Below are 15,000 nucleotides of genomic sequence, written 5' to 3'. Positions count from 1 at the left end.
AGCCGATGTACATCGACCCCCAGAAGCTGCCGGGTGTCGTTCCAGGTGACCCTCACCGACCGATCCCCGTCCTCTCCTCCCCGAACCAAACCCACGAAGCCGCGGACGCCACGGCGAAGCGGAAGCCGAGAGAGCGGGAGCACCCGGGGTTCTTCGCCCGCTTGCTGCCGCGCCCCTTCACGCGCGCGCTGGAGACCCTGTTTGGAGGCCGCCGGCGGGGGGAGCTGAGCGGCAGAGTCGGGGAGGCGGAGTTCTTCGGGCCTCACGGGCTTCTGGGAGAGGTGTGGGATGACGAGATGTCCAGTAGCATGCTGGGAAGCAGACTGCGGAAGGTGGTGCAGAACTATCAGGTGAGACTGAGTTCTAAATATTACGACACAACTGTTATAATTCAGACGTTTTGTCGTCTCTAAACAGTTTCTGTCTCTCAAGGCGATGAATAAGTACGGAGTGGAGGTCTCCGGTCCCGGTGGTGTGTCCAACAGGCCCAAGCTGAGCGGCCCCAAGCTTCTCTGCCAGCTGAAGGACAACATAGAGGTCACGACGTTGACCTCTGAGCTCCAGCCCTTCTCGTCGCTGCCCTGGGCTGCCCAGCTGCCCTCCAAGCCGATGACCTCTGAGCTCGGGCCGTACAGGAGCTGCGCCGTGGTCTCGTCTGCGGGGTCGCTCCGCTACTCCGGACTCGGCAAAGAGATAGGTGAGATATTAACCTCAGAGCACTAACGGTAAAAATAGTAACACCATCACTACTGTCGGGTATATTTTCCCTGATATAATGTACCTGAAAAGTCTCCCTTCATTGGTGAAGCCTACCTTCAATAAGACACGTCTACCTTCCTGAAGACACACCTACCTTCCTTAAGACACGCCTACCTTCAAAAAGACACACCTACCTTCCTTAAGACACTCCTACCTTCAATAAGACACGCCTACCTTCAATAAGACACTCCTACCTTCAATAAGACACGCCTACCTTCAATAAGACACGCCTACCTTCAATAAGACACTCCTACCTTCAATAAGACACTCCTACCTTCAATAAGACACGCCTACCTTCAATAAGCCACACCTACCTTCAATAAGACACTCCTACCTTCAATAAGACACGCCTACCTTCAATAAGACATGCCTACCTTCAATAAGCCACACCTACCTTCAATAAGACACTCCTACCTTCAATAAGACACGCCTACCTTCAATAAGACACGCCTACCTTCAATAAGCCACACCTACCTTCAATAAGGCAATCCTACCTTCAATAAGACACGCCTACCTTCAATAAGACAATCCTACCTTCCCTAAGACACCCTCTTTGTTTCCACTCTTGTGTTCAATGTTGTTGACACGAAAAGACATACAATGCATCAGTAATTAAAGTAAAGTGTTTTACTGTTATTAAATTACAGATTCTCACGACGCGGTGCTGCGCTTCAACGCCGCGCCGACCACCGGCTACGAGAAGGACGTGGGCTCTAAAACCACGATCCGCCTCATCAACTCACAGGTGAACAATGTGAACTCACAGCGCAACGCAACGTTCATTATATCAAGACTTCAGTTGATTGTGCAGGATGATTACTCACAAAACAAGGGAAACATTTAGATTAATGATGATTTCTATCTTATTTTGAAGATATCTTTCTTTGTTTTTCACTTTTGCTGTCATGATTTGTTGAGTTTGTGTTCCACAGCCTTTATTAAGTTGTATTCATGTAGCAATGAGATATGACTCAGTGTGTGCTACAGATACAGATGGAATGCATTTTGTTTTTGAATTAATATTCTCTCATCTTAAAAGGTGATGGCGTCTGATGACCATCGTTTCCTGTCCAGCTCGTTGTACAGCTCAGGTGCTCTGGTGGCCTGGGACCCCGCCCCCTTCTCCGCTGACCTCACTCAGGTGACCTTTACATACGAACTAGAAAGTCGGACCTTTTTACCGCTACGACTGAACCACGTTTGGTTGTTAAAACACACAAAAAACATCCTTGCAGGGTTCATGGAGAACCTGGAGAAGTCTGGAAATGTGTTATATTCATGTGTTCGTGACGTTCATTCGCGCTGAGTTTGAAATAATGAATCATGACTTTTCACAATTTAAAAGTCATGTAAATGTGTCTGGCGATCAGTAACTCTGCCGGTTGTTCAGAGCCTGCATGGGGTCAGCAGAAGCCCTGACAGCACTGTGTCCTCTGCAGTGGTACAACAGGACCGACTACCCCATCTTCACCCAGTACCAGAGGTACAGGAGGCTGCACCCCATGCAGCCCTTCTACATCCTGCACCCGCGCTTTGAGTGGCAGGTCTGGCAGCGAATACAGGACAACATGGCCGAGCCCATCCAGAAGAACCCGCCCTCCTCCGGCCTGCTCGGTATGCAAACACACCAAAACACAGCAGAGGACGTAAAGACACACACTAGAGGGCGGTAGTGACACACACACTGAAGACACACATTCGAGGACGGTAAAGACACGCATTAGAGGACGGTAAAGACACACACTGGAGGACGTAAAGACACACACGAGGACGGTAAAGACACACATTAGAGGACGGTAAAGACACGCATTAGAGGACAGTAAAGACACACATTAGAGGACGGTAAAGACACACATTAGAGGACGGTAAAGACATGCATTAGAGGACGGTAAAGACACACATTAGAGGACGTAAAGACACACACTAGAGGACGGTAAAGACATGCATTAGAGGACGGTAGAGACACACATTAGAGGACGTAAAGACACACACTAGAGGACGGTAAAGACATGCATTAGAGGACGGTAAAGACACACATTAGAGGACGTAAAGACACACACTAGAGGCTGTAAAGACACACATTAGAGGCGGTAAAGACACACATTAGAGGCGGTAAAGACACACATTAGAGGAGAGTAAAGACACACACTATAGGACGGTAGAGACACACATTAGAGGCGGTAAAGACACACATTAGAGGCGGTAAAGACACACATTAGAGGAGAGTAAAGACACACACTATAGGACGGTAAAGACACACATTAGAGGCGGTAAAGACACATGAGGGGACGGTAAAGACACACATTAGAGGCGGTAAAGACACATGAGGGGACGGTAAAGACACACATTAGAGGCGGTAAAGACACATGAGGGGACGGTAAAGACACACATTAGAGGACGGTAAAGACGCGTTTTCCATTCTCTAAACCTCTTGTGCCTCCTAGGAACCGTCCTGATGATGTCTCTGTGCGATGAGGTGCACGTCTACGAGTTCCTGCCGTCCCGCAGAAAGACGGAGCTCTGCCATTACTACCAGCGTTTCTACGACGCCGCCTGCACGCTCGGCGCCTACCACCCGCTGCTGTACGAGAAGAACCTGGTGAAGCGCATGAACCAGGGGCCCGACCGCGACATCTACACCCACGGACGCGTCACGCTGCCTGGGTTCAGAAAGCTGAACTGCACCCAGGCCGCTGGAGGTTTTCCCAACCGCTGACTGGGAAACACGCAGAGCAGTGTAGCACACACACACACACACACACACGATGCAAAGCAAAGCCCTGCATGAAGACATGAAAACAAGAGGACAGACGCATGAACACTTTACTCACACTGCCTAAAAACAAAAGGAACGCTGTGCCACTCCCTATAAATATTACATGTTACTATAGGCTGTAAACATGCACACACGCGCAGACACTTACACACTCACACACACACACACGAAAGCAAAGGAGTCCAATCAACTGATATGTGTGCCTGCTGTTCACACATACATATACTTATGAGGACGTTCCTCAGATAATCCCTGTTTATAACTAGCGTACGTTCAAGTTTTAGAGAAACAATCTGCTCCTGCACGCTGTCGACACTCAAAACAATTTATGGAATAGTTTTATTTCTTTATTTTCTGTATTCTCAGCAAATCCCTTGAAGAATTAGTGTGTTAGTGCATCTCTAAGTAGTGTCTGACTTCCTCTGTGGCACTAAGCTCCATGTGCTTTGGCTCTTACGGTCACATTTTAGTGTAGTTTTTTAAGTTTCAGTAATCTCTTAAAGCTGCTGGTCACTGTCGTTAGTCAAACAAACAGGAGGAAATGCGTCGCCGGATCTTTGCGCCTTACTCAAAGCTGATGCTCAGTCTTTCATGAAGACGTGCATTCATACAGCCCTCATGTTTGGGAATAAGACGGAAAATACAGACTTGAGTAGTTTAAAAGCTTTGCTTTTAGACTTTTCATGTGACTTGGATTTTAGTTTGGGGAATATTTTACAGTCCTATTTTCAGGGCTTAAAACCCTTCCTTCAAGCAGCGGGATGTGTGGGCTTGATGTCAGCCGTTTCTTCCAAATGTGATTGTATTAGTTCTCAGACTGTGATACGCATCACCAGGACGCACAAAGGGGAGGAGTCCCAGGGAGAGTACGCTCACATTAAGATGGTTGTCTCTCTTCAACGCCAGTTTGCTGTTTATTTCTCACTTCTCAAAAGTGTTTGTTAGACAAAGGTCTGATATTATTTCTCTGCAGCAATGTTACATCCTGTTGCAGCAAACACCACAACTTCTGTAGCCACAGAAGCTAATTCATACGTTTTTTTAATCGGTTAATTGATATATCTTCTATCTTTTATTATCCATCTTTCCACTGGCCCAGGCTGCTTTTAATTCATCATATGATTACGGAAGTCCTGAAAAGAAGTGATATAATAACAAGTCATTCTCGGCCATGTTGTCCCTACTGTTTTTTTTTCATTTGTTCATACTTTGGCCGGTAAAAAAAAAAGTTAATTATACTGAGAAAATGAGGCTGTTTTGGTGTGAACATAAACTTCCTGGAAACACTAATGTGGGCAAAATATACAAGTTGTTGTGGACGCAGTCTGAGAGCAAACACAAATCGTAAATGGAAGTAAACATCCTCAAAATAACAAGAGAAATGTACAGCGGAAACCTGGAGATTTGAGCGCAAGCGAGATGATCTCTGAAATGTTTGTGAACACGTTTATCAAGACAGCTTCGTCTGGTATTGCTAAGCTGAGGCCCACAGACTCAACCATTAACAAACCTGCTGATGAATGTCTCTACATGACACACACACCTCACTGAACCTACTTATTTAAGGTAAATGCTGCCTGCGGACGACTTTTATCCAAACAACGATCCAACAATCCAGTAAAAAAGATAAACTACAAGTTAAAGACAAAGTTTTGTACCCATGTTATCAAACCTCTAACAACCTGTTCCTAATAGTCTTTTTATAATTATTATATAGTGTATATATATAAATATATATATTAATACAGTAATACTCGGGAGCACGGTCTTCAATGTGATTCTGCGACCATGTGAAGCAGAACTAGAGTTTTATTTCTACAAATATCTACATTCACAAACTTGGTAACATAGCTGCTAGCTTGGAATTTAAGTCTGGTAGTGTCTGGCATTAATGCCTTCTTTTGTTTTTGTTTCTGTATTAGATTTTATATATATATATATATATATATATATATATATATATATATATATATATACATATATATATATACATATATATATATACATATATATATATACATATATATAGACACACACACACACTCACACACACACTATGCCGTTCATAGAAACATACATTGTCACCCAGCTGCTTTGCTGACAGTTAGCTAAGAAGATTGATACCACTTTTCACATCTCTATGCTAAATATTTAGCTGGAGCTAGCCTGGCTCTCTCCAAAGGTAAAAGAAGAGGAGAAAGCTAATATTGTAAAGCGTGACTGCAACAGGCCATATATATTAAATATAGTCTGATAGCCTATCTGATCTCACGAGGACGAGTCGTATAAACTTGCTGCTATAAGATAGTAAGCTAGAAAGTAGAACTCCAGTCTGCTCACACTTGTATGTTCAGTATCACAGTAAAGATCGGCCTCTGGGGTATTATGATTTTCATCCTATTATTACCAACGCATGTGTAGCAACAGGAGAAACAATTGACATCTCTGATGAACAGAGAAACGATCCGCATGGCACGGAGTCTGCTTTTATCCCATCGTTTATCTTCACTGAACGTGGTGTAAAACATATTGTTATTCGTGTGAGCCGGCTTATTAGCATGCAACCACAATGAGCCTGGGATAGACCGCTTGAGGGGGGCGCTCCTTAGAGATCGGATGTTATTCGTCTAAAAGATCAGATTTTCAGCGTTGAGAAACTTTGCCCAACGTCACCGCCGTCCTGCCGTTGCAGCGCCTAACGTAGCGCTGATAGCGGCCGTCATTCAGACGCTGTTGTGGGACTACGGATGATAATATGAACCCAGTCACGATAGTTTGATGTTCCCACATTTTTGTGACTTCCTCAACAAGTATAAAGCAGAACTAGTGGTTATTTCTTCCATAGTCTATAGCGGAAAAGATCGCTCTTTTCCCGGAGATAAGCCCCTTTGTCGTTTGGTGTGAACACCTTTTTATTGTTGCGTGAGTAAACTGACGTGGGTGGTGTGAAAAATCGCACCACGTTCGCGACATGACTGGAGGCTCTTGGTGATGTTCACATCTTTAGATATTTAGGTCACTATGTCCGGTGTTCAATCTGAAGCTGAAGGAAGCAGAAAGTGGCTCCGCTGTTGTTCTGATCGCTTCAGTTTCATGTTTCTAACCAGAACTTTATTGTTTATTCAAGAGAAAAACACTTGAATAATTGATGTCACAGCAGAAGAAAACGAGAAGAACGTTGCAACTCTTCTTTTTTTTTATGTGAAACCTTCTGATGTTTTTATTACGGCTGACAGGTTTTTCTCTACTTTGCCTTTATGCGTTTGCTTTCTGATGAAGTTTTGATTTTTAAGTTGTTAATGGAGTTGCTAGCTGTTTTTTCCTCATGTCGTGGTGATGCAATCCTAACAAAAATTGAATGAACTAATTTGTTTTCATCTTTCCTAAAAATGTACAACTGACAAAACATTTCATACTTTTAAGAGATTATGTTTTTTTAGGGCATATTTTTCACAAATAAATTAAAGTAAAAGTATAAATGTAAATAGTACAGTTCAAGGTTGAATGGAAATGTCCGTCCACCACCGTGAAAATATCTTAACCACAGTTTTATATTTTTACATTTCACATTTATGGTCCTTGGGGGATGAATGCAGTATTACCATCAGCCTCAACTGTACTTTGCGTTTACTGCTAGTTAGCATGCTAACACACACAATTACGATAATCATGCTACCTGCTAAATATCTGCATGTTAGCATCACTGTTGTGAAGTTAGCATTTATATGATATTACATTTCACGTTCATGCAGACTTTAAAACGAAGATCATGCTTCCTCTCTGGTTTCATACCGGTGTATTGTTTAACCCTGCATGCATTAGAGTCCAGAGCCAATGCTGTAAACGTCAAACTTCTGTTGGATTATTATTATCAATGTTGTAGTTTGAGGATTGCCCATTGTGTTACGAACGCTGTCAGTAAACTGTTAACCTGTTTGGTTATTGACTTTATGTTTCAGGTGTCAGCCATGTTGTCTGTGTGTGAGCAGGAGGTTGTGACAATCACACGTCTGGATGTCGGGATGAAAAGAATTTATGGATTCAAAACTTAAAAACTGAGGCCGTCGGCCAATAAAGATCTGACAACAAGACTCCGGAAATCCTCCTTAAAGATTATACGGAAGATTTAACAAAGACAAAACTAAGAAATGAAAAAAAACTGCACTAATATTTTCTTTTACTTTTGCATTCATAGATAAAAATGTGCCACAGTTATGTATAAATGTTTTAGGATATCCAAATGTTAGAAAAAAAACGAAAATTACTCCCCGTCGGGGAATCGAACCCCGGTCTTCCGCGTGACAGGCGGAGATACTGTCCACTATACTAACGAGGAGGGCTGTATAAGCACATGTGAGACGTGACATGTTATAGCCCGACAACCGTCCATTATCTATGACGGACAACCCTGTTACGACTTGGGGGAAGGGGCGAGGTGTGAGGAGGGGCCATGTGGGAGGGGAACGGCGGAGGAGGTTACGGAGGAGGGGAACAGGTGAGGTGGCCACAAGGGAGGGGGCCGTGTGGGAACAGGGGGCCATGTGGGAGGGAGACGGGGGAGGGGAACGGGGGAAACGCAGGCAGAGAACACCTTGGACATAATTCCAGGCTATCAAAAGGCGTAAAGATTTTTTTTTTAAAAAGGCATGTCATTTATATACATATTATGTGACACGTGGGGCACATGACTTAGAATACAGCACCACACATCCACACATGAATAAATAAAAAATAAAAAAATACATTGCCTTAACATTTAATTTTATCTTTATCTAATTTTATCTTGCATTAATAGTGCAAAAATGTGCTAAATTTGTGTATGTACGTTTAAGAACATGGAATTGTTGGCAAATATATTAAACATTTGTAAAAGAAACAATAATTACTCCCCGTCGGGGAATCGAACCCCGGTCTTCCGCGTGACAGGCGGAGATACTGTCCACTATACTAACGAGGAGGGACATGTATGTGTATGTGTGAGGTTACATTTTTAAATCCATGATCTGTAACAGCTAACCTTGTACAGCTTGGTAATGGGGTACTATACTCCACTAAATACTATCCACTAAACAAGGAATGTATGTAGATATTTTAAGGTTCAATTCCCCCGAGACACATGTATATTTAAACCTAGCCTGTCGGAGGTGTAAATATAAACACCCACATACGTTCATCCTCTTAGTATAGTGGACAGTGTGTCCGCCTATCTCAATGGTTTGTTTTAGCCATGATACTTTTTGACCATCCAGCAGGTACTGATGAGGAGGTTTTGCACAGGGCCCAATAGAATTCCATGCCTCCAGCTTCTCAGGAGAGCAATAGAGTATTTCGTCCCTGGGTGGGCTTGAACCACCAACCTTTCGGTTAACAGCCGAACGCGCTAACCAATTGCGCCACAGAGACTTCTTCGTGAGGACTCGGGGGAGGGTTTTTTTTTTCGTCATGTGACTGTAACACGGATATAGTTGATGTATGCTGTTGGGCATAGTTTTTTTCGTCATGCAACATAGATATTGTTGATGCAGAGTAACAGGCTGGTAGAGCAGAGAGGCTGCAGAAGGAGAGACTAAACACCCCAGTGAATGCTGGAGGTCACAGTCCAAGGAGGCAAACAGGACCACATCATCTGCAAACAGCGGAGTGGCTATCCAGAGACCCTTGAACCTGACCTTCTGCGCGCCCCCTGGCTGCCCCTAGATATCCAAGTCCAAGGAGGCAAACAGGACCACATCATCTGCAAACAGCAAAGCGGCTATGCTGAAACCCTTGAACCTGACCTTCTGAGCGCCCCCGTGAAAGTCAAGAATAGTACTAGTGATAAAGGGTAGCCGTGGTGGAGGCCAACACCCACTGGAAAGCCACCAGTTTCAAGATTTGGAGGCTCTGACTCTCATCCTCGCCGCTTCACACTCGGTTGCAAAACGCCCCAAAGAGTGAAAGACCAATATTTGCAACATAGATATTGTTGATGCAGAGTAACATGCTGGTAGAGCAGAGAGGCTGCAGAAGGAGAGGCTAAACACCCCAGTGAATGCTGGAGGTCAAAGTCCAAGGAGGCAAACAGGACCACATCATCTGCAAACAGCAGAGTGGCTATCCAGAGACCCTTGAACCTGACCTTCTGCGCGCCCCCTGGCTGCAGGGCAGCCCTGGCAGAGGCCAGCACCCACCGAGAACGTGTATGACTTAATACCGTGGGTATGAACACAGCTCCTACTGCAACCCATACTCGCGCAGCACCACAAATGCTCACATATGTTCCTCCTCGTTAGTATAGTGGACAGTATCTCCGCCTGTCACGCGGAAGACCGGGGTTCGATTCCCCGACGGGGAGTAATTATTAGTTTTTAGACCCTTTCAGTCGCACATATCCACCTCGTCATGCAACAGAGATGTTGTTGATGCAGAGTAACATGCTGGTAGAGCAGAGAGGCTGCAGAAGGAGAGACTAAACACCCCAGTGAATGCTGGAGGTCACAGTCCAAGGAGGCAACCAGGACCACATCATCTGCAAACAGCAGAGCGGCTATGCTGAAACCCTTGAACCTGACCTTCTGAGCGCCCCCCCGGCTGCCCCTGGACATCCTGTCTGTGAAAGTCACGAATAGTACTAGTGATAAAGGGTAGCCGTGGTGGAGGCCAACACCCACCGGAAAGCCACCAGTTTCAAGATTTCGAGGCTCTGACTCTCATCCTCGCCGCTTCACACTCGGCTGCAAAACGCCCCAAAGAATGAAAGACCAATATTTGCTTTAAAGAAATTTTCAGCCGCACCTATCCACGCACTCGAAAGGCCGCAGAATGAGAGGAAAGAAAGCAACTAAATAAGAGGAAGGCAAGATGCTTTGTTGATTTGGTACACAACATCTTTCACAAATGATACTTTTTGACCATCCAGCAGGTACTTATGAGGAGGTTTTGCACAGAGCCCAATAGAATTCCATGCATCCAACTTCTCTGGAGTGCAAAGGAGTATTTCGTCCCTGGGTGGGCTTGAACCACCAACCTTTCGGTTAACAGCCGAACGCGCTAACCAATTGCGCCACAGAGACTTCTTCGTGAAGACTCGGGGGAGGTTTTTTTTTTTCGTCATGTGACTGTAACACGGATATAGTTGATGTATGCTGTTGGGCATAGTTTTTTTCGTCATACAACATAGATATTGTTGATGCAGAGTAACAGGCTGGTAGAGCAGAGAGGCTGCAGAAGGAGAGACTAAACACCCCAGTGAATGCTGGAGGTCACAGTCCAAGGAGGCAAACAGGACCACATCATCTGCAAACAGCAGAGCAGCTGTCCAGAGACCCTTGAACCTGACCTTCTGCGCGCCCCCTGGTTGCCCCTAGATATCCAGTCCATGAAAGTCACAAACAGGATCTGTGATGCAGGGCAGCCCTGGCGGAGGCCAGCACCCACCGATAACGTGTATGACTTAATACCGAGGGTATGAACACAGCTCCTACTGCAACCCATACTCGCGCAGCACCACAAATGCTCACATATGTTCCTCCTCGTTAGTATAGTGGACAGTATCTCCGCCTGTCACGCGGAAGACCGGGGTTCGATTCCCCGACGGGGAGTAATTATTAGTTTTTAGACCCTTTCAGTCGCACCTATCCACCTCGTCATGCAACAGAGATGTTGTTGATGCAGAGTAACATGCTGGTAGAGCAGAGAGGCTGCAGAAGGAGAGACTAAACACCCCAGTGAATGCTGGAGGTCACAGTCCAAGGAGGCAAACAGGACCACATCATCTGCAAACAGCAGAGCAGCTGTCCAGAGACCCTTGAACCTGACCTTCTGCGCGCCCCCTGGTTGCCCCTAGATATCCAGTCCATGAAAGTCACAAACAGGATCTGTGATGCAGGGCAGCCCTGGCGGAGGCCAGCACCCACCGATAACGTGTATGACTTAATACCGAGGGTATGAACACAGCTCCTACTGCAACCCATACTCGCGCAGCACCACAAATGCTCACATATGTTCCTCCTCGTTAGTATAGTGGACAGTATCTCCGCCTGTCACGCGGAAGACCGGGGTTCGATTCCCCGACGGGGAGTAATTATTAGTTTTTAGACCCTTTCAGTCGCACCTATCCACCTCGTCATGCAACAGAGATGTTGTTGATGCAGAGTAACATGCTGGTAGAGCGGAGAGGTTGCAGAAGGAGAGGCTAAACACCCCAGTGAATGCTGGAGGTCACAGTCCAAGGAGGCAACCAGGACCACATCATCTGCAAACAGCAGAGCGGCTATGCTGAAACCCTTGAACCTGACCTTCTGAGCGCCCCCCGGCTGCCCCTGGACATCCTGTCTGTGAAAGTCACGAATAGTACCAGTGATAAAGGGTAGCCGTGGTGGAGGCCAACACCCACCGGAAAGCCACCAGTTTCAAGATTTCGAGGCTCTGACTCTCATCCTCGCCGCTTCACACTCGGCTGCAAAACGCCCCAAAGAGTGAAAGACCAATATTTGCTTTAAAGAAATTTTCAGCCGCACCTATCCACGCAGCAGAAAGGCCGCAGAATGAGAGGAAAGAAAGCAACTAAATAAGAGAAAGGCAAAATGCTTTGTTGATTTGGTAGACAACATCTTTCACAAATGATACTTTTTGACCATCCAGCAGGTACTTATGAGGAGGTTTTGCACAGGGCCCAATAAAATTCCATGCCTCCAACTTCTCTGGAGAGCAAGAGAGCATTTCGTCCCTGGGTGGGCTTGAACCACCAACCTTTCGGTTAACAGCCGAACGCGCTAACCAATTGCGCCACAGAGACTTCTTCGTGAAGAATCGGCGGAGTTTTTTTTTTTTTCGTCATGTGACTGTAACACGGATATAGTTGATGTATGCTGTTGGGCATAGTTTTTTTTCGTCATGCAACATAGATATTGTTGATGCAGAGTAACAGGCTGGTAGAGCAGAAAGGCTGCAGAAGGAGAGACTAAACACCCCAGTGAATGCTGGAGGTCACAGTCCAAGGAGGCAACCAGGACCACATCATCTGCAAACAGCAGAGCGGCTATGCTGAAACCCTTGAACCTGACCTTCTGCGCGCCCCCTGGCTGCCCCTGGACATCCTGTCTGTGAAAGTCACGAATAGTACCAGTGATAAGGGGTAGCCGTGGTGGAGGCCAACACCCACCGGAAAGCCACCAGTTTCAAGATTTCGAGGCTCTGACTCTCATCCTCGCCACTTCACACTCGGCTGCAAAACGCCCCAAAGAGTGAAAGACCAATATTTGCTTTAAAGAAATTTTCAGCCGCACCTATCCACGCAGCAGAAAGGCCGCAGAATGAGGAAAGAAAGCAACTAAATAAGAGGAAGGCAAGATGCTTTGTTGATTTGGTACACAACATCTTTCACAAATGATACTTTTTGACCATCCAGCAGGTACTTATGAGGAGGTTTTGCACAGGGCCCAATAGAATTCCATGCATCCAACTTCTCTGGAATGCAAAGGAGTATTTCGTCCCTGGGTGGGCTTGAACCACCAACCTTTCGGTTAACAGCCGAACGCGCTAACCAATTGCGCCACAGAGACTTCTTCATGAAGACTCGGGGGAGGTTGTTTTTTTTCGTCATGTGACTGTAACACGGATATAGTTGATGTATGCTGTTGGGCATAGTTTTTTTCGTCATGCAACATAGATATTGTTGATGCAGAGTAACAGGCTGGTAGAGCAGAGAGGCTGCAGAAGGAGAGACTAAACACCCCAGTGAATGCTGGAGGTCACAGTCCAAGGAGGCAAACAGGACCACATCATCTGCAAACAGCAGAGCAGCTGTCCAGAAACCCTTGAACCTGACCTTCTGCGCGCCCCCTGGCTGCAGGGCAGCCCTGGCGGAGGCCAGCACCCACCGAGAACGTGTATGACTTAATACCGTGGGTATGAACACAGCTCCTACTGCAACCCATACTCGCGCAGCACCACAAATGCTCACATGTTCCTCCTCGTTAGTATAGTGGACAGTATCTCCGCCTGTCACGCGGAAGACCGGGGTTCGATTCCCCGACGGGGAGTAATTATTAGTTTTTAGACCCTTTCAGTCGCACCTATCCACCTCGTCATGCAACAGAGATGTTGTTGATGCAGAGTAACATGCTGGTAGAGCAGAGAGGCTGCAGAAGGAGAGACTAAACACCCCAGTGAATGCTGGAGGTCACAGTCCAAGGAGGCAAACAGGACCACATCATCTGCAAACAGCAGAGCGGCTATGCTGAAACCCTTGAACCTGACCTTCTGAGCGCCCCCCGGCCGCCCCTGGACATCCTGTCTGTGAAAGTCACGAATAGTACCAGTGATAAAGGGTAGCCGTGGTGGAGGCCAACACCCACCGGAAAGCCACCAGTTTCAAGATTTCGAGGCTCTGACTCTCATCCTCGCTGCTTCACACTCGGCTGCAAAACGCCCCAAAGAATGAAAGACCACTATTTGCTTTAAAGAAATTTTCAGCCGCACCTATCCACGCACTCGAAAGGCCGCAGAATGAGAGGAAAGAAAGCAACTAAATAAGAGAAAGGCAAAATGCTTTGTTGATTTGGTACACAACATCTTTCACAAATGATACTTTTTGACCATCCAGCAGGAACTTATGAGGAGGTTTTGCACAGGGCCCAATAGAATTCCATGCATCCAGCTTCTCTGGAGAGCAAGAAAGTATTTCGTCCCTGGGTGGGCTTGAACCACCAACCTTTCGGTTAACAGCCGAACGCGCTAACCAATTGCGCCACAGAGACTTCTTTGCGAAGACTCGCCGGAGTTTTTTTTTCCGTCATATAAATTTAACATGGCTGTAGTTGATGAATGCAGTTTGACATAGTTTTGAGGGGAGGAGGACGGGGGGGAGGAGGGGGGGGAGGGGGGGGGTTGGACTCTGTGAATGTGTGTGTGTGTGTGTGTGTGTGTGTGTGTGTGTGTGTGTGTGTGTATTTTTGATTTTGTGCCTTTGTACACAGCTTTTAGTTTGGTTTGGGGAATTTATCATTTGAAATCATCAGTCAGGTTCAGGACTATCTTTCGGAGGGGTATGTGACATGATATATATACTCAGTTTTATTAATAGGATGTCCTTATTATGTCAAAGTGTTGGAATAAATGTTAAATATTTAACTGCAAAGTAGTAATGTGTAAGACTGCAACAACAAATCGATAAAATTGATAAAAATCGATTTTAAAAAAAAGTTGGCAACGAATTTCATTATCGATTTGTTGTGTCGCGCAATTATTACGCCTCTCAATAAGTCACGGAGATGTTTGAGGATGTCTGGTGCAGCCCGTTGTATCCTCTGGTATGCAACTGTATAGTCGCGTTGCGTGTACAATAACTTAACAGCTAGGCTAACCGTTGTCGTTAGTTCGTTAGCTAGTCGTTTATTTTGTGTTTGAGCCGTGCTGTCGGGTTAGATAACGTCTTTGTTTTAATACCGGAGGCTTCAATAGAAGCAACGCGTAAATATCTCCTG

The 15,000-nt window shown here is 45.8% G+C and overlaps 2 protein-coding genes and 11 non-coding genes across 16 annotated transcripts in view; 5 read left to right on the top strand and 8 right to left on the bottom strand.

Annotated features, from left to right (window-relative positions):
• Positions 1 to 5,445, top strand: part of st6gal1 (ST6 beta-galactosamide alpha-2,6-sialyltranferase 1) — an 11,818-nt gene extending 6,373 nt beyond the window's left edge. Inside the window, exons 4-9 of the mRNA XM_068580339.1 lie at positions 1 to 350; positions 433 to 697; positions 1,407 to 1,504; positions 1,799 to 1,900; positions 2,199 to 2,373; positions 3,204 to 5,445. The exon at positions 1 to 350 is cut by the window's left edge and continues 19 nt beyond it. Coding sequence (XP_068436440.1) covers positions 1 to 350; positions 433 to 697; positions 1,407 to 1,504; positions 1,799 to 1,900; positions 2,199 to 2,373; positions 3,204 to 3,475 — 1,262 coding nt within the window. The 3' untranslated portion in view covers positions 3,476 to 5,445. The remainder of the gene's footprint in view (positions 351 to 432; positions 698 to 1,406; positions 1,505 to 1,798; positions 1,901 to 2,198; positions 2,374 to 3,203) is intronic.
• Positions 1 to 15,000, bottom strand: part of alg8 (ALG8 alpha-1,3-glucosyltransferase) — a 61,896-nt gene that overhangs the window by 42,230 nt on the left and 4,666 nt on the right. The gene's annotated exons all lie outside the window — the stretch shown is intronic.
• trnad-guc (transfer RNA aspartic acid (anticodon GUC)) lies at positions 7,800 to 7,871 on the bottom strand. The gene has a single exon. It is a non-coding gene; the product is annotated as a tRNA-Asp (tRNA).
• trnad-guc (transfer RNA aspartic acid (anticodon GUC)) lies at positions 8,421 to 8,492 on the bottom strand. The gene has a single exon. It is a non-coding gene; the product is annotated as a tRNA-Asp (tRNA).
• Positions 8,865 to 8,938, bottom strand: trnan-guu (transfer RNA asparagine (anticodon GUU)). Its single transcript has one exon. It is a non-coding gene; the product is annotated as a tRNA-Asn (tRNA).
• On the top strand, positions 9,798 to 9,869 carry trnad-guc (transfer RNA aspartic acid (anticodon GUC)). Its single transcript has one exon. It is a non-coding gene; the product is annotated as a tRNA-Asp (tRNA).
• trnan-guu (transfer RNA asparagine (anticodon GUU)) lies at positions 10,514 to 10,587 on the bottom strand. The gene has a single exon. It is a non-coding gene; the product is annotated as a tRNA-Asn (tRNA).
• Positions 11,044 to 11,115, top strand: trnad-guc (transfer RNA aspartic acid (anticodon GUC)). The gene has a single exon. It is a non-coding gene; the product is annotated as a tRNA-Asp (tRNA).
• Positions 11,523 to 11,594, top strand: trnad-guc (transfer RNA aspartic acid (anticodon GUC)). Its single transcript has one exon. It is a non-coding gene; the product is annotated as a tRNA-Asp (tRNA).
• trnan-guu (transfer RNA asparagine (anticodon GUU)) lies at positions 12,238 to 12,311 on the bottom strand. The gene has a single exon. It is a non-coding gene; the product is annotated as a tRNA-Asn (tRNA).
• On the bottom strand, positions 13,004 to 13,077 carry trnan-guu (transfer RNA asparagine (anticodon GUU)). The gene has a single exon. It is a non-coding gene; the product is annotated as a tRNA-Asn (tRNA).
• On the top strand, positions 13,486 to 13,557 carry trnad-guc (transfer RNA aspartic acid (anticodon GUC)). The gene has a single exon. It is a non-coding gene; the product is annotated as a tRNA-Asp (tRNA).
• Positions 14,201 to 14,274, bottom strand: trnan-guu (transfer RNA asparagine (anticodon GUU)). The gene has a single exon. It is a non-coding gene; the product is annotated as a tRNA-Asn (tRNA).

Source organism: Clinocottus analis, unplaced genomic scaffold, assembly GCF_023055335.1.
Source record: "Clinocottus analis isolate CAN_PGR_092001 unplaced genomic scaffold, fCliAna1.0.p SCAF_17, whole genome shotgun sequence".
NCBI lineage: Eukaryota > Metazoa > Chordata > Actinopteri > Perciformes > Cottidae > Clinocottus > Clinocottus analis.
Note: the sequence above shows the minus strand (reverse complement) of the source record. Positions and strands in the feature narration are given on the sequence as shown.